At 39.1% G+C, this 18,087-nt stretch overlaps 2 protein-coding genes across 2 annotated transcripts; both read left to right on the top strand.

The window, feature by feature from the left end:
• The first annotated feature begins 4,742 nt into the window (after positions 1-4,742).
• On the top strand, positions 4,743-8,677 carry LOC146453411 (uncharacterized). The gene is made up of 3 exons (XM_085096595.1): positions 4,743-4,756; positions 4,970-5,105; positions 8,242-8,677. The coding sequence occupies exons 2-3, from the start codon at positions 5,048-5,050 to the stop codon at positions 8,565-8,567; spliced, it is 384 nt and encodes a 127-aa protein (XP_084952721.1). The 5' UTR covers positions 4,743-4,756; positions 4,970-5,047; the 3' UTR covers positions 8,568-8,677.
• Positions 8,678-12,207: 3,530 nt separating this feature from the next.
• Positions 12,208-16,917, top strand: LOC146453410 (uncharacterized). Its single transcript, XM_085096518.1, has 2 exons — positions 12,208-12,322; positions 16,542-16,917. Exons 1-2 carry the CDS (start codon positions 12,277-12,279, stop codon positions 16,874-16,876), a joined length of 381 nt encoding a protein of 126 aa, XP_084952644.1. The 5' UTR covers positions 12,208-12,276; the 3' UTR covers positions 16,877-16,917.
• Positions 16,918-18,087: the final 1,170 nt, after the last annotated feature.

Raw genomic sequence — 18,087 nt, 5'->3', positions numbered from 1 at the left:
ATTGAGAAAAACATATAAGTGGAAAGGCCTACTTCATTTATCGAATCAAAACCGCTCCCTAAACACATGCCTAACACGTCAATACTGAGTTCCAACGGTTATTCAACGGTTGCCTTGAAAGAACGTGCCATGAACATCGAGCGAGCACGAGATTATGGCTTTCTGCATTCTTCGCAAAACATCCTTTGCCTTAGCGCCAACGAGCTTCTTCATAGTCAGGTCAAGTTCCTTTGACCACCCTCTTGGGACGTCAATGCATGACGATATTACACTGCTCGATGTCGTAACCCCTGTCTCTTCAACTTCCATCGCAGCGGGCCGTACTTAGCTGTCAGCTCACACTGTGTTCTCCTCACATAAACAACTGAAACCTAAGTATCACGAGTAAAAGGAAACAATCAAAAGATAACATAATATAAAGTCATGTTGTTCTAATAAACTTAGTTGACCGTATTCTGGAATAAGAATAAGCGAAATAACAGCTGTTAGATTTGCTTAGGTTCGACCGTAGCACGGCAGAAGCACGACTTGTGGAGGCAGCGTGGTCGAGTGGTTAGGGCGCCGGACTTGAAATCCGGAGGTCCCGGGTTCAAGTCCCGCTCTGACCACTAGCTGGAGTTGTTTCTCGGTAGCCCCAAGTTCAACTCCTCGGCCGCGCTTGTGCCAGCTGGTCTACCTCCTGCCAGCTGGGATTTTTAACCATGTTATTTTCAATTTAAATTATTTCTTTGTGGCGTTAATGCTCGGCCCCACTAGCACTTGTGCTATAAACACTGCCGAGGGTAAACAAAGGTTATATTTATTTAATTTATTTATTTTGATTCAGACGGCGTGCCAGAGTCGAAATTAATTCAGAAATTACTGAAGCCACGTAACAATTGATCAGCGGTATTTATTTTCAAGATGGCGCCGTATTCAAAACTATTAAAGCGCAAACTCCTGCTCGTGAAAATCGTTACTACACTGCTCATTTCTTAGGAGAATGCCGTCGCCGTTCGATCCTGTCGACGTCTCACTGACGTATGCCACGAAACAATGGTTGGTTTGATCATGTATGGAACATATATAGCGATACGAAATTCAAGAAGACTCTCCGTGAGTCCAAGGCAACCTTCCAATTTATTCTTGGCCGAATTGAACATGACTTGCAACGGGACACTGTCGCAGAGGAGCCAATTCCACCAGCACTAGGCTAGCAGTCTGCCTTTACCGTTTGGCAAGAGGAGACTATTTCTACACAATAGCGGAAATGACCGGCCTAGGTAACTCAACAGTTTGCGGTATAGTAAGTGAAGTTACAAAGGCAATTATCAACAATCTCCCCAAGGAACGAAGAGGAATTCCGGGAGAAAATTTTGGATATGGAGGAACTTCGGCAGTTCCCATGCAGTTGGGCTGCCATAGATGGATGCCACATTCCTTTAAAGTGTCCTACAGGCGGATTACAAACTAACAAAGAGTATCACAACTTCAAAATTTTCTATTCAGTTGTCCTAATGGGCATGGTGGATGCCAGGCGCAGATTTGTTTGGGCGAGCTGTGGATTCCCTGAGAATTCCCACGATTCAATAATTTTTCAATCAACCAACTTGGAGTAAAATAACAGGTTGGCAAACAATACCTGATATAGGTAAAGACGTTGAAGGTGTCAAAGTCCCTCCACTAATGTTGGGTGATTCTGCTTTCCCTTTTCACTGAGACCAAGCTGGTTGATGACACCTTATACTAGTGCTGTGTTGACCCCCTCACAACAGTATTTCAATTACAGGCTAAGCAGGGAAAAAATGGTCATTGAGGAGGCATATGGTGAACTCAAAGGCAGGTGGCGAGTCCTTCAGAGGAAGTGTGAGAGTGCACAAGAAGAAGACAGAGACAACACACTTGCATGTATTGTGTTACATAACATTTGTTAACAAACAACACAGCTTTTTTTAATGATCATTCTAGCACGTGTACCTTACTTATTTATTAAAAAGTTGTTATGAGCTGAAACAGGGAATCAGGTTTGTATACCTAAGCAGGATTTAGCGGTAATTTAAAAGTTGAAGAGTTTTGATATTTAAAACTCCGTTAGTATCCAAGCTGAGTTTTCAACTGAACATATGGCCACAATCTCATACCAGGACGTTCTAACAGTTTATGATCATTTCACACGCTCAGTATCGTAATCTCTCTGACTTACAAGTACCTCATAAAATCAATGGCTAACCCAACAGAATATAAGTATTGACTGAAAGGATATTCAAAAGCAAAGGAGTTCAAACCGCATAATGTATTATAGACCTTTTTCAGCTTACTGCATACACAATTTGAACACATAAAATACAATAATACAGAGGCTATGGGGCTCAGAGGCAAAGTGACTGAATGCAAATTGTTTTTGGTCTGTGTACAAAACAAGATGAACAGTTGCAACAAGCCAATTACCTATTAACTATACATTTATTTTCATTACTCTTTTCGAGAGGAATGAAATTTGCTTCCATTCAAAGCAAAAAAGGTTATTTTCTGCTCTTTACTTTAAGGAAAGCTCGCCATGGCTCTGACCCCTCAAGAATTCTAGTAGTATTTTAGAGGTGAGGTACAAACTTGGGAGATATTTCCTACAACACAAAAAGTATGACAAAAAATCAAAGTCAGAGGCTAAAGAAAGCTGGAGAATTATTTCTAACACTGCATGGGTTCAGTTCTGCCCGTTGCACCTGATGCATGCCTCCGCTCTCCATGTATCCATACGCATGCTGCAGCGGTACAGTCATGTAACCACGCTGCAGGCCGAGAGCTAACTTGAGTTAGGGGATCAGAACATTTTCGGTTGGTTGTTGAACTGACATCATCATTTGCATGAGTTCCAGTTCGTGCCTTCTGGTTTTTTCGTTCTCTTCACGATAAAATTCGAGGAGCTTTTTGGTTGGATCTCTCTCTAACAACTTCTCCATACATTCTACAGCACTTGAGGCGACATTTTTTCTTTTTTTTCCTCGAATTTTTGACTGGGACAAAAGCTTCTTGTAATCCGATGATCCGTTATCCGTGCTTCCTTCACTCTCTCCTACACTTTCTGCGGGACGTCCTGCAACGGACCGTTTGTTTGAGCTTACTTCTTCACTGCTGCCGCTCGATGGTTCCACCGCTCGCTCGGGCTGACAAGAATCCCGAGATTTAACAAGAGAAAACAACATGGGGAACCACGACCCATAGTTCTTGTTTTCTTGGAAGCGATCAACACCTATGGCGGTCTTTATTGTGAGGGCCACTTTTTTACATTCGCTTATCAGCTTCTTTAACTTGTTTCTCACTTGCTCTACTGTGAATTGAAGCTCTTGACCACGTGCTTCCAAGCGTGCCTGTAAATCTCTCTGTAGCTTGCTGTATACATCGTTGTTTTTGGAGTTTTTAGAGTTTATAAAGGTAATCTTTTTTTGTAGTAATCGCTGTTGCACACAATATCTACCATATCGGCAACTTTTTCTTCTTTCCATGACGACTTTCTTCCAGCTTTCTTCCTTGCCCTACCGTTTCCCGCCGAAGACTTTCTACTGATTTCCCATTCATCTTCGCTTGCTTCTTGGTAACTGTGATCTGCATAGCCTACCAGTGGAATCAATACTGTTGTAAATCGACGTTTCTTTGTTGGATAATTCATCGTCATCCCGCTCTAAAGCAGCGGAAATGTCATGCAGCTGAAAACACATTCACTGCGCATACTCCGTAGAGCATAGTTCTACCCGCAGGATCGAGAGTACATTTAAATAATTTATGAATTTAGAAGCACGACGTTTGAATCACTGCCGTGCCACAGTCGTGTAGCACGGCAGAGCTTGTCGAACTTAATTCAAAACTTTGATTCAGACGCCGTGCTTCTGCCGTTGTTTTGCCGAATTTAATTATTGAATTAAGTTCGGCACGACAGAAGCACGACGTCTGAACTAGGCCTAACTCCAAAAATCTCTTACGAGGGATTCCTAGTAATCATTGTATGCATTCCTATTCCGGAATAACGTCAATCGAACGCACCCTTAGTTGTATCATGGACGGAAGCGAGTTGATAGTATTAACTGTCTTATTGTATTTCTGTTGTTTTGTGGAAACTAGTTACTACGCGACCTTTCATGGTTCTTCTGGTTTGGAGAATTAAATTGAATGCTTGAATCAACTACCGAACTCGGATCAGCCGCTCGGAATCCGCTTTTGAATCGGGTCCGAGTTGATGAAAAATAATTTAGTTTGAATTACAAGGTTCGAAAGGCTAGAAAATTCAAAGTGCTTTCTGTCAGCTTCTGGGCGTAATATTTGAGAGTTTGCCTTGTTTAACATCTCCCAGGAAACTCCGTGTTTGATCCAAACGTTTTGTTTTAGTTCAAATATACAATTCTGCTTTTCAAAACATGATTTTGCAATTATCTTCTTTACTTTTGTTTGTTATTAAAAACAAATTGAGAAAGTGAAAATAATTTTTTTAATTAAGTTATTTGGACGGAAGACCCACGGATCCAGAAGCGTTTAGTATTGATCATTTTTAGACACTTTGTATTTGTTAAGTTAACACAAAATAACATTTGAGGCGGGGTCAGCAAATAAATTAAGGTTTTGTTCATTGAGTTTCTACAAGTGCTTACATACTGATGACAGTTTTTACAAACAGATGAGTGCAAATGTTGCCACGCACTTTAGATCTGTTTGAGCAAACAGTGATGTAGTGTCTTTTCAGACGTTTTTTAAAACTTGGTTTGCATAAATACGTGGCTGCGTTCAGGTTTGGCTTTTGTCTCACAAAATTCAGTAGGTTATGTTTTCGTGTTGAAAACACGAAACATTTATTAAAAAGAGTGTAGTTTTAACCAAGGAAAATTTTCTGCGGTAATAATTCAAAACATTACTGAAAAAAAGTAACTGAGCATGTTTCCAAGAATGGCTAATGATAAATACGTCTCCGAAGCGAGTAAGACTATTTTTCTTTGTCTTGAAGGTTGTGACGAGTACAGTCCAGCATTTGTTTGACGATCAGTTGAGAGGGCCAGTCTCCACTCGCTGGTTTTGGAACAAAATGAAACCGTCAAAATTTGGCACTTTTCTCATCGCTTTCAGTTGGATCTTTTCTGAAGGTATGGTCTTCAGCACGAATCGAGTTATATCCCGTAAATATCCTGTATTTATTTCTACTTTAAAACGAAGCGGAAATTTGCTCATCCCTCATTTGTTGTTATAAATTTGTCGTTGAATGCTTTTAAACTCGATACCTAATTTTTTCAGAAAGAAAACGACGTGGATCAGGCAGTTGATTTATTAATTATAAAATTCAAAGAAAAATGAATACCAGCAAGTTTATGCTGTGCTTCAATTTTATCGTCCTTGGTTTAAATTTTAGTTTTCATTGTTTCAAATTCATTGTTATGCATTACCATACCCAGTAGGAGGGTAAAATTTAAACCAAGGATAAATTTGAATCACAACATATGTATTCACCTAAAGAAGACTGAGACTCATCTGAGTTCCACCTGAGGAAGAAGGAACGTTCAATTCTTTGAATACAGAAGTTATATAATGCCAGGCAACATTTATGTTAAAAATACGCTTAGGTAGAGATCAAGATTAGGTGGCAAACTATTTTGAACGATGACAAGATCTCCGTACTTTTTTGAAGCAAGTTTAGTGTGTACATTTTATCGCCTTCATCCAGCCTAAAGCGAAAACACAACGCTTTAGCTGCCTTTGGGACACGTTACTTTCGGGGGGTCGTTATTTTCGGGGAACAAAAACCAGCAAACAAAACTAGCACTAGTTCTTTTTTTCCGAAATGAAAAATTATATGATTCGCACAGAGCTCAAACAACAGACAGAATACAGACCATTCTGACGCAAGAGTGCCAGACGAGATTTGGGCTTGCACCTCCAGGCGCAACGAGCAAGATTCAACCACTCGATGTTGCATTCAATGCAGAATTTAAGAAGAATGTTGACAGACTGACTACGGAACACTAATTCGCACAATCCAGAGCTATTAATGAGTGGAAAAGTAAGCGCTGGTTATCGGCGTGTACTTTTCACGAAATGGGTGGGCACGGCATGGCAAGAGATCTCGCGTCGGCTGAAAGACATAGTTTCCGTTCATTTGTGAAATGTGGCCATGGTAGCAGGGACAGTGAAATAAACATCGATGGTCTACCGGACTACCACACGAATGAATCAGCTGATGTAGAGGAAATCGAATTATTCTCTGACTCAGGAGAAGAAAGCTAAACTCAGTGCTTTTAGTCCATGACACGCCAATGCGTTTTATACTCATTATATCGAGTTTTCAATTTCAATTTGAAGAAACGTTCCTGTTGTTAATACGAAATTACACCAGTTTAGTTTTCACATTACGCCGTCAGTGAACTGATGTCAAGGCCGAATGATGGCTTAAGGCTTTCCCTTGTTGTAAAGTGTCTTATCGTGATCAATTTGTCAATGCACGAAGATATTAGGAGTGTTGTAAATTAAAAATTTGACGATGGATTGGAAAACAAAAAAGGCATTCCATATGTGTGGTCTCGCTACTTTTGGGGGGACTCGCTACTTTCGGTGGGGTCGCTACTTTCGGGGACTCGTTATTTTCGGCATTTATTAGAAGCCACAAAGTTTTGACGTTACTTTCGGGGGGTCGTTACTTTCGGAGGGTCTATACTATCAGGATTTTACGGTATGCTCACTGCTATGAAAATCAGCCCATTTTGAGTCTTAATTGTATTGTTTTCTAATAGGCATTTAAGTATGTATAGTATATATTCTTATTTTTGTCATTGATCACCGTTTTACACCAAAAAATCGCACCAGTCGTACCAGAAAATCGAGAATTTTGTGATCGGCATTAGTTTTAAAATAAAGTTGTTATAACAAAATTAATCTTAACCTTCGTGCCATTTGGGATATAAAGTAAACAAGTCGAAGTTATAGGCAATATCGTTTTGAATCTCATTCAATTTGGGACAACTTCTCCTTACAAACGTTACCTTTTAGAAAGAAAATTTGATAACACTCAAGTAGTGCAGTAGTGAAAAATATTACAAACTTCGTCTCCTTGTGGTAAGGGTATAATATTATCACTGCTGTGCTTCAAGCATGTGTTGATTCGGACAAAATTACTGGCAATGGATTCATCTGTTTCCAGTAATATTATTACCAAAATCTTTCATGCTGTGTTTTCGAAAATTGCTCAGAAAATGCATATTTGTTAGCCGAGGTTGTCCGCCGAATTCTCAGACCGCCTGATAAAAATTAATTTTATCGGCCGCACTGCAGTTTCCGATAAGCTGGATTTATAGCCGAAAAACGGACGGTAACGTTTGTTCAAGTTCAATACATGTCTTTTTTTTCTGATTAAAGTAAGACTTCCTTAGCGTTTTGCAGACGTTTAGCTGGAATTCATTCGGGTAAATATTTGTTCTAATTTAATTGTGTAATATTTTGACACACACCTGCAGCGTGTAAACATGCTACAGTAAGACTCAAGCTATCAGTCACATCATGGCATCAGGATAAAGCTTATCTCGCTATTCGTCAAGTTTCCCAACTCAGCTTAGATTTAAATTTTAATTTTAAAAGTAAAAAAGGTATACAGCTTTCAGGTTTGAAAAGATCGAAGAGAAATAGTTACTTTATCATACTTCTCTAACGAAACAAAACAAAATTACTGAAAAGTAACGTTTATAACCGATTTTCTCGGCAATTTAGTCCACCAGCAATACCATATTTTCGTTCTGATTCAAATTTATTAAGGAAAGAAAATAATAAACAGTACTACAATAAGGTACAGTGCTAACCATAAACACACATTGGAAGTATCCATAAATAATGGTAACATAGCAAATAATCAGATCCAGCTAAATTTTTAGCCAGGGCATCTCACGTTTAAAATGAAGTCATGGTACTGCGTCGGTGGGGGATTAAACTGCTCATAAATTTGATATTAACTGAGTTCATAGGGTGTATTCTCCACCGAAAAGAGATTAAGAGCACTTACCCTTCTTCAGAGTGAATCTACTCCCGCAGGAGCTTATGACAAGCTCCTGACTCTCGACAAACCAAGGGCCAGCACTCGAAACGTAAGCTTTGGAATCTCTTTACGAAGCACAATTTACCCTATCAACTCATATTGATGAGCATGTCAGCCTACTTCGAAAGTTTAATTTGTTGAAGCACAGCACATTGAAGAATTCTAAGATAACACGAAGTTTTCCTTACAGTTATTTCGTTTTTCAGTCGCAGCCCTTGACTGCAACCTTTGTATGTCGACGAAATCGTGGGCTGACTGTGCTGATAAGAATAAGCAAAGCACCTGTCCAGAAGACATGACGGTTTGCTATAAACTACAAGGAGTTAAAAATAACAATGGAACGGAAGTTCATTTCTATCAAAAAGGATGTGGGATACTGGAGTTCTGCAATGGGGAAGAGTGTGTGACGCAAGGCCAGAGGTGCAAAGTCTATTGTTGTAATACAGATGCTTGCAACGAATCCAGCACTTTGAATCTTGAATACATGATGCATGTATTGGTTGGGTTGTTAACCGCTGCTTATCACGTCTGAATTTCGCCCTCAATAACACTTCTGCAGTGGAACCCAGACAGACGTAAACCAAACAACGGAACGAGCTCCTTAGTAAGGTGTTTCCTTTACAACAGTGACAGCAATAATAATATGAAAAAAAATAAAGAAAAACAAAAACAAAGACGTTCATTTTATCAATGCCGCGGCTTCGCCCTGTTAATGTATTTCTAACACATGAAAGTAAATAAACCAGTGCTTTCGCGCCAGAAATGTTATCTGTCTACTTACCGATCCGCTGGGAGTGGAGCAAGTTTTGAGTTTCTTTTGTACATTTTAAATTCTTCGTCACTGCTTTGCTGGTATTTTATATTTTTGTTTTTCTTTCTTGAAAACACGTGCCAGTATAAAGATAGTTGAATGACAGAAATGCCCATGCTAGCTCTCAGGTAAGAAAAATGCTGTTTTGGTGACACTGTGGATGATCAACTGTGACTAGCACCATGAAGTTTAGTCAGAAACTGTATACAGGTTCAGAACGTACATGAGAAAAACTCGCTTCCATTGTCTGATTTCGCACGAAAAAATTAAAAACCCGCTGCTTGCAACTTGCCCCCGACTAGCCTGCGTGTCTGGGCATTATATCTGGTTTGTTTAGGGGAGTAGGGATGGCGCAGTGGTGAGAGCACTTGCCTCCCATCAATGTGGCCCGGGTTCGATTCCCGGACCCTATGTCATATGTTGGTTGAGTTTGTTGTTGTTTCTCGTCCTTGCTCCGAAAGTTTTTCTCCGGGTTCTCTGGTTTTCCTCCCTCCACAAAAACCAACATTTCCAAATTCCAATCCGAGGGCCACAGGTTTCTCAGTCGTCAGACTGTTAAGTGTCACCCTCGTTAAACAAAGTTGATTTATTTTTATTTCTTTTTTTTTACCATGCACTAGGATAGCTGCTGAGGTAGGTTCGTGATAGTCATTTCGCCTTTGGCAATTGATCAATAAAATTAATGCATAAATCAGTTGTTTGACTGGAGTTTTTTTGAAGTTTCAAACGTACGTAGGACCCGATTGCTGAAATTGCGTTATACAGATATGTATTTCTTAGAACTGGCTTTATCGTTGCCACATGCAGTTTTTCAACGTCTCCGTTTTGTTAGTTTCAGAGTAGCAACGTAAAAATATGTCGATAATCATTGATCGGTGTGTCACCGAGAATAATTACCAACTTGGTACCTGAGCTACTAATCCAATCTCGCCAATCCAGATAAAGTTTCAGTCTCTATACATCAATCCACGAAACCTCGATAAGGACAAGAGAGACAAAACGCTGAGCATAAACGATCTAGATATTGCAAACACAGAACTAATCAAACTACTAGGAGCTCATATAGATGAAAATCTCAACTTCACTGAGCATATCAGCATATTATGCACTAAGGCAAGCCAGAAAGTTGGAGTACTCTCAAGCCTTCGAAACTTAATACCCTGCAAGGCCAAGCTACTACGGCATAAGCCATATTAAACTTACTGCCATCTAACCTGGCATTTTTGCAAATCATCGGACAAAAGAAAGTTAGAACGAATACAAGAACGAGCCGTAATGGTAATATATAAATCCCATTCTGCTACATATGAAGAACCCCTAAGGCGTGCTTGGAAGTAGAGGTCGCCTACATTGAATCATTTTGACAATTTCCGGCGGCGATTATTAGAATTTGAAGCCAGCGATAGAGTCCTGGGAAAGACACTTCTAAATGGCGGTGTCGTTTGGAGGAAGTGTAGTTGCAAGTCATATTGAAGAGACTCTAATTCACCAGCTTTTACACCTTCAATCATTACCTTCCAATTGCATGCCAAATATTATATCCACCGAAAACAAAAGCAACTCTGAGGTTCCAAAATTGGAGGTCTTTCTTGTTCTTCTTGAAAATAACATTTCGACGTGAAAGAGAAATCGCAATAAAAATGGTAGCTATATTAAATACAAAAATAAGTGGGCCACACAGTGTGGTCGTGATGGGTTTACGGATTCTCCTGTCGATACGACAGATGAGTAGGCAGACAACTCAGTTACCGAGGTGGGTTCTCATGTGGGAATGAAGAACAATTCCTGACGCACACCGAGCGGCCACAGATGCTGCATGAGAATGAATCCACAGAAGCGGATCGCTGTTTCCTCCTCTCTTTCTTTGCCAGGATCGCAGCTATTCTGTTGACTTCAAAGTCGTTCGTGCCTTGTGTGCACTGGTATGCCCAAAGACCTCTGTCATGGGCAGTTGCTTCCCAAGAGTTCACGTCAATGTTGCAGCTCTTGAGGTTCACCTTCAGAGTGTCCTTGTACCTCTTGAAGGGTCCTCCCTGGTCGCGATGCCCCTCTTTTAGCTGTCCATACAGCAGCATCTTCGGGATCCTGTCGTCCTCCATTCGGACCATGTCTCCTGTCCATCTCAGCTGGCAGTTGATGATCAAGCACTCAATGCTGGGGAGACCGCGCTTCTCCAGGACCTGGAGGTTGGACACTCTGTCCTTCCACTTGATGTTGCAGATATTCCGCAGACATCGTTGGTGAAAATGCTCCAGCTGCTGGATGTGCCGGCGGTAGGTGGTCCACGTCTCGCAGCAATACAGAAGCGTGCACAGGACCATAGCTCTGTATACGGCAATCTTGATGGACAGCGTGGTCTTACCAACGTCTCTTTGTCAGTTGGCCGAAGGCCGCACTTGCCTTTCCAAAGCGCTGCATCACCTCAGCGTACAGGGATCCACTGCTCGTAACGGTGCTACCCAGATAGCTGAATGTGTCCACAGTCTTTATCTCTATTTTGTTGATGAGTCGAGATGAGACGAGTCGTGATGGATACACTTCATTTAAGCAATCGTCTCTCCAGCTTGTAAGAAACGTATTGTAAGTGTTGCAAGTATCATAGTCATAGTGTAAAAATCGTATTTGTAACTAATGTAAATGCCGCATTGTAAGTACTGTAAGTATTACAGTGTAAATAATAAATGATAATGATGTTTTAATCAGTAAATGACACAGGCATACTCGGAAAATAAATCCGAGTGCTCCTATCAGGAGTCGAACCTAAGACCTTCCGATGCTGTTCTAAATGTATAGTATTCTAAGTATTGTAAGTAGTGTAGCTAGTTTAGTGTATATTAGTATACGTATTGGTATTGTAAGTGGTACCTTTGTGTTGCAATTAAAACTGAAAATCTTTTATTTATTTATTTATTTATTTATTTATTTTTTAAATACACTTCCTACAGACAACACCGCCATTTTGAAGTGCCGTTCACAGGGTCCTGGACTCTATCGCTGGTATCGATTTCTAATAATCAAATCGATAAGAAAATGTATATAAATGCGGAAACAAGTTTAAAACATTTATCTCAAGTATAGAACAAGCGCCATGTTTTATTCATTTCAAGAAAGTACTATATATTTAAAAGATGTGTTTATTTGGAAACAACTGCTCTATATTCACATCAATTGCAAGTTATATATACACAGAACAAGTTTTATATATTTAGAAAATGTCACATATGTTTAATTTTAAGGAATTTTTTTTTTCTTTCTGTTTTTATGAATATCTTTTCCACTGAGTTAATGGCATAACAGAGAAGCAAGCTTTGTTTCTGTAGCAACGTAAACGCTTATTGTTATGAGGTATGAATTATCACCCGTAACAAGCATAAGTAAGCGCTAGAAATGCAAAAATGTAAAACCGCGCAAAGCTTCTCTCTTGTTAAAGATGAAAGGAGTAGGTGTCGTGACACTGTTTCTCCTAATTTGTAGAGGTAAGTCAGAAAAACAACTCAGAAATTTTTGCTACTTCAAAGTCGAATTCATAAACAACAAACTTAATGCGCGATTACTTCAATGGTATGGTTTCATCCAACCCTCCCTCGATAAGAAAACTGGAGTATTTTCTTTGTTTTGTTGGTTTGTTCTATTAACTGTACATACGTGGTCAGGCCAATAAGTTCAAAGACATGGTCGTCACTCGTGTTATTCGGAAAACCTGCCTACTAAAAAATTAACTGAAAAAACCACGGAACAACCACGCGCAAAAGAGGTTATCATTGTTATCTGAGTTCATCTCAAAATTATGAATACTAAGCATCTTGAACCTGGAAAGAAATTTACTGAAGTACTGCTTTTAGGCCGGGTTTTTGGCTTACTTCAATTTCAAGGACGTGACTGCAGTTTTGTTTTATTTTTCGCTATTTAGCTTTTTAGCCTTTTTTCCATTTTCGCATTTCTTAAATCGGCCAGTAAACGCCGTAAAATAATATAAGGCATTCTGGCGACCGGAATATTCTTGAAATTGAATAAAATGACATTTCTGTAAGGAAGCTTGAATAAATTAGTATTCCAAGATAATTGCCACCTGTAAGTTTAAGATCAAAAGATGAGCATGTGTCTAGAATATAAAAAAACAACAGCAAAGGATTTTTCTTAATAACTGGGGTTCTTTTTAGGGGTTTTATTGTCTTGTCTTGTTTCTCTGTTTCTGTCCACGCTAGGAGAAGTTTCGTATGACGTCATTGTTTACATTTTCCTTCAATAGCCCATATCAAACAAATGGATAACCAGTGTGAATATTATATTGGTATGGCGCGTTAAAATTAGCTAACAGAAAGTATGAAATTTACAAAGTATGCATGGTTTGATTGTAAAATTTTGACAATTTTAACGTTCATTTCTCAAAAATCATTTAGCATATCGGTATACTCAAATGTCCACACACTACTAAGTTTTCGGGACGCTTTCAATTTTTTTCGTGCATTTTTTTGTAGTTCCCTTTGTCGAATTTTAGTAAAGTATGCTAATGAGTCGAACAAGCAAACAACACGCCGGTATTAGCAGTACACTCTGTTTTTTTTTTTATAAGAACCTTTTTTATAAGAACGTCGAGGCTGAAATTAACCAAAATTTTAAGAACGTATTAAAAACATTCCTCAGGCAGAGAGTCGATTAAGAACGTTTTTATTTTGCTCATCTGTAAAAAATGTAAATTAACCAAAATGTTTTGTGTAACATTAACAATGGTGACACACATCTTGGTTTGTCATCAGAGTAATCAGCAGTGGTTCTTGATACATATCTCATATCTCTAACCCTAACCCTAACCTCGCCTTTTAACATGCTAATATAACAATAAAAAAATTAAAAATAATTTGAGCAAAATGCTCCCCCGTCTCTGCTCCCCCCTACCCCCCTCATTGGGGTAGAGTTACTGGGCGCAGAGTCTCTGCAGAGTCCCACCCTCACCGGTCCACCCGCTGAGGGAGCTCCGAAAACCTGGTGATGCTGAAAACATTGTATATAGGACGCGACAGCGTCTTTCCCTCCCATGTGGGACACATTTTCTTAGACGTGCACGAGGCACGGCCTCGTTTTGGTGCGAAGCTTGTTTGACCTTGTTTTCGTCCTATAGCGTCATAAAATCACTTTTTTCGTTCACATCTCTGACAGAAGTCTTGAACGCGTGGATTTCTTGACATCTTTTTGGTTGATGTTGATTACATCAAGGATTTTCTTGAAAATGTTCGTCTTAAGGTGGGGGTTCACCTGAAAGCCGTTTTCACGCCTCTTAAAATCGGTCAAATGGAAATATCTTGTTTGCATTTCAAGCAATACAAAAACCCTCCATTCATAACACAAATCAATGATTTGGGGTGTTTTATGAATTTTTGGGTGATTTTTAGGTATATTTGGAAGGAAATAATTTTTCTTGAAGGATTGGTAAAATTAAAACAAATAAGAAATGTTGAAGATTTAGTGAAGTTTTAAAATTAGAATTTGTAGTTAATAATTAATAGACGGATACCAAGTTAGTCCACTAGCAACCTGGGGTGCCCTTGCGTGGTTATCGACTGTCTCTGGTAGTGTTCTAAAAATTTTCTTTCTTCTATCCATTCTTAACCCTTTCCTGCCCGAGGGAAATGCCGAATTTTTTTAAATCGCTAACTATGAACTGGGAGACCACATGTGATATACCATATAAAAGGTATTTTCTGGTATAGGTATAGCTATCACACCAACAGAGATGGAGGAGGTCACATATAAGAGTGAGAAAAGCCCAAAACGAAAGAAGAAAAACATTGAAAATTTTCCTATTCGTTGTACATACTGGGTATCCCCCTAAACTATAGCTTAATGTACAGTTCTCAGTGCATTGCTTGTTGTAAGATATCAATTGGACCCTTAACGTACAAAGGAAAAAAAATCCAAAAGTTTGAGGGGTGGTAAATCAAGTCTCATATAGGAGGGGAGCATGATTTTATGCCTTCAATTTATAGATCTTTCAAAGATCTTTTGGTTGTGCAAATTTCACACAAATTGACCAAATACTGAGCTCATAATTGTGTCTTGTGCCATATGGCACTCTTGGGCGGGAAAGGGTTAAAACCTCTTCAAATTTCACTCAAATTCAGGTGGAGCCCCACCTTAAGAACCTTTTCAGCCTCAAATCGCCAAAAAATGTAAGAACGTTCAGCCTCAGCTCCAAAATTAGACGTTCTTATTAAAAAAAAAAAAAAACAGAGCGTAGTTACATTGAAGGAAAATAAGGGTCACGTGTATTCCTCGCTGGATAAAGACGAGTCATGACTGCCAGCGGCTTGTGATTAGCTGTAAGTGTGGTAATAAAGGTCTCTGATGTCAGCACAAAAATAGAGAATAGTGATAGTGATATTCTGTTCAAGCCTATTTTATACTTCATGACTCAAATTTCTGCAACGCTGATCGCACTTCGTAATGATAGAGACCAAACCGAGAATCAACAGAAAGGTTTCGAGCTGGTTGGCTCTCGTCAGCACGGTGTAGCACAGCAAAAAGTAGAACAACCAACGCGAGTCGAGTGGTCTACCAAATGCACGTGGTAGTGATTTCGGATGGGCCCAAATTCAGACATCCGTCCACGTCACAGCGCGTAACTACGAACAATGAACAAAAGAACTGAAACATCATGTCGCTGTCGCAATAAGTTAAATGAGAAAAGCAAAACTTTCCTTCACAAGTACATGGCCAAACCATGTTAAAAAGAAGTACAGCATATCGGATCTAAAAAGATATGCTGTAAGTTTAAAATATATTTAAAGAATCTTTATTGATAAGTAATGTAACTCGAATCAAAGTTCACGTTAACCCAGGATTACCTTAATCGGGCTTTTAACAACTGGGCCCAGGTTTCCAATATGGTCTCTCGTTCTTCGAGGATTTCAGTCTCAACAGTATTAAAGTTTTTTTCGGCAAAATCAGGGAGAAATGAATTGTTGTACTGTAAAGTGGCAGCACGTTTCTGTGACTAAATTTCAAAGTGGGTTTGAGTCTTTACGGGCATTGTTCATCGCCTAATGTATTACATGACACAGTGTCATTAGAGTAACATTGTGACGGAGTTTGTTACCTGTCCAAAATACCCGCGGTGACTTTAAATTATCTACGATAAATTTGGTATGACACTGAATTCTTCACGCGGCCTGATATTTCCACGGAAACAAGAATTTGACACCCATGCTTGTCGAAATTTGGACTTTTTTGCTTGTGGAAAATCAGTAGTATTTCTTCGTTAATTTTATATTTTATACCATTTTAACTTTTTTAAATTTGCGTAGTTTTGATTATTTCACTTAATTCTGGGCCAATTTGAACGGTTTTCTCAAGTTTTGGAGAACTCGAGAAATCGAAGGTGGCGGCCTCGAAGGATCATTGACGTAATTGACCCGTAATTACCATGTCATATGACTTCGTCATCCCATTTTGTGGATGGCAAAGGGAATAGTTTTGCACGTGCTATGTACCCTCCAGGTTGCAATGTCATATCTTTAATGTTTTTGGAGTTATGGTGTGGGCTGGGGCACTCTGTGCTAGGCTGTGACGACAATGTCTGCATGAGGAAGCCGGTAAGAGTCGAGATAAGAACCAGCCAGTGAAACCAAACTGGTTCAATACTAGCGTTACAGCTTCGTAGGGCAGTCGTGCACCGAACCGTTACGTTCTTTGTTTTAGGTTTTGCCTTGCTGTGTGATGTCTGTCAATCGTTTACGTCCTGGGATGACTGTGAAGACAATGGAAGAGTGGCTGATTGTTCGAGGGAAGACCCAGAATTTGAAATTTGTTTTAAAGTCCACAGAGCTGTGAAGAGTAATAATTCAGAGATTCACATTTACACTAAGGGATGTGGATTCCAGGAGCAATGTAATGGCGGACAATGTAAGGAATACGGAGACTGGTGCCAAGTGAACTGCTGTAATATGGATAACTGTAATGCTTCACAGACAGTTCAAGTTACTTATATGACGCATTTGTTTGTTGTAGTATTAACCGCTTTGCATTTTGTGTAAGAAAAGGAGTTAGAAATTGAAAAACTACAGTTTGCGACAGAAAGAAAGTAATCAGTAAATAAATAAAACAATCAATCAATCAATCAATCAATCAATCAATCAATCAATCAATCACTCAATTATGTAAGCAAGTTGTGAAAGAAAGAAAGAAAGAAAGAAAGAAAGAAAGAAAGAAAGAAAGAAAGAAAGAAGAAACGAAGGAAGGAAGAGTTATAGAAGAAGTACAGGGCTTCCAAAAATTCTATTTAAGTAATATTGCATTTCGTAAACCTAAATCCGAATACGATGCTACACATATAGACAAACTCGTTGCCAGGGCCTTTTCCTTGAAAAGCCAATTTACGAGGGAAAAAACCTGGGGAACGAGGTTGGCAAATATAGAACAACGGTGGGGACCGCAAGTGGGCATAAAGGACCGTTAACAGTATCCTAGGACTTAAAAAGGGAGAGCAATGTTAAAATGAAATTAAGGTGAGCAACCAAAGCATTATGTCCTCAGTAGAAATAATAAACACTTAACAAGTGCAGGTCTTAGACTCCTTGAAAACATTCACAGTAATAAATACAAAGATGGTAAATTTTTAGTAGCCTTGTAATATGTTACAGTTTTACATGTTACTCCAACTCATGTATCTGAGGCTGTAGGAATTTATAAAATCTCTGTAAAAGTCCTGAAATCCTCTGCAATTTGGTGGCTACTGATGCTAATATTCAATACATCAATCAGTTAATCTAAGCCGCCTAAAATTTAAAATCATTTGATAAAAAAATACGCAATAAAAGCTAAAATGTACTTGGGTTTTATGAATTGCAAAACCGTGGATCAGAAATAGCCTATATACGTTACGTTCTTCTGCAGAGTGGTTCGCCTGGCTGAACATAGCCCATGAATCAAGGCAAGCTGTTAATATAAAATACTCCTTGATTTGGCGCCAAGGAGTAAAAAAAAAGGGCTCGAAACTTTGGAACAAGTTTTATCTCAAATTCCATTTTTACAAACTGTAAGCGAAGGAAACTGACAGGTAGTAAACAGATTATTAAAGGTTGTGAAAATGCACTTGTAGAGTCAGAATTCAAGGCTGATTGACAGAGAGAAAGATAGTTTATCAATAAAAACCTTGCAGCCACAGGCTGAATTACGTCTGATTTACAATAAAATATATAAAAATGAATGAATGACATTACCAAGCTAAAAAAAACTATTTAACTAT

Source organism: Pavona decussata, unplaced genomic scaffold (genome assembly GCF_977016875.1).
Source record: "Pavona decussata unplaced genomic scaffold, jaPavDecu1.1 SCAFFOLD_330, whole genome shotgun sequence".
Classification (NCBI taxonomy): Eukaryota; Metazoa; Cnidaria; class Anthozoa; order Scleractinia; family Agariciidae; genus Pavona; species Pavona decussata.
The sequence above is the reverse complement of the archived record's forward strand: the minus strand, read 5'-3'. Positions and strand labels throughout refer to the sequence as shown.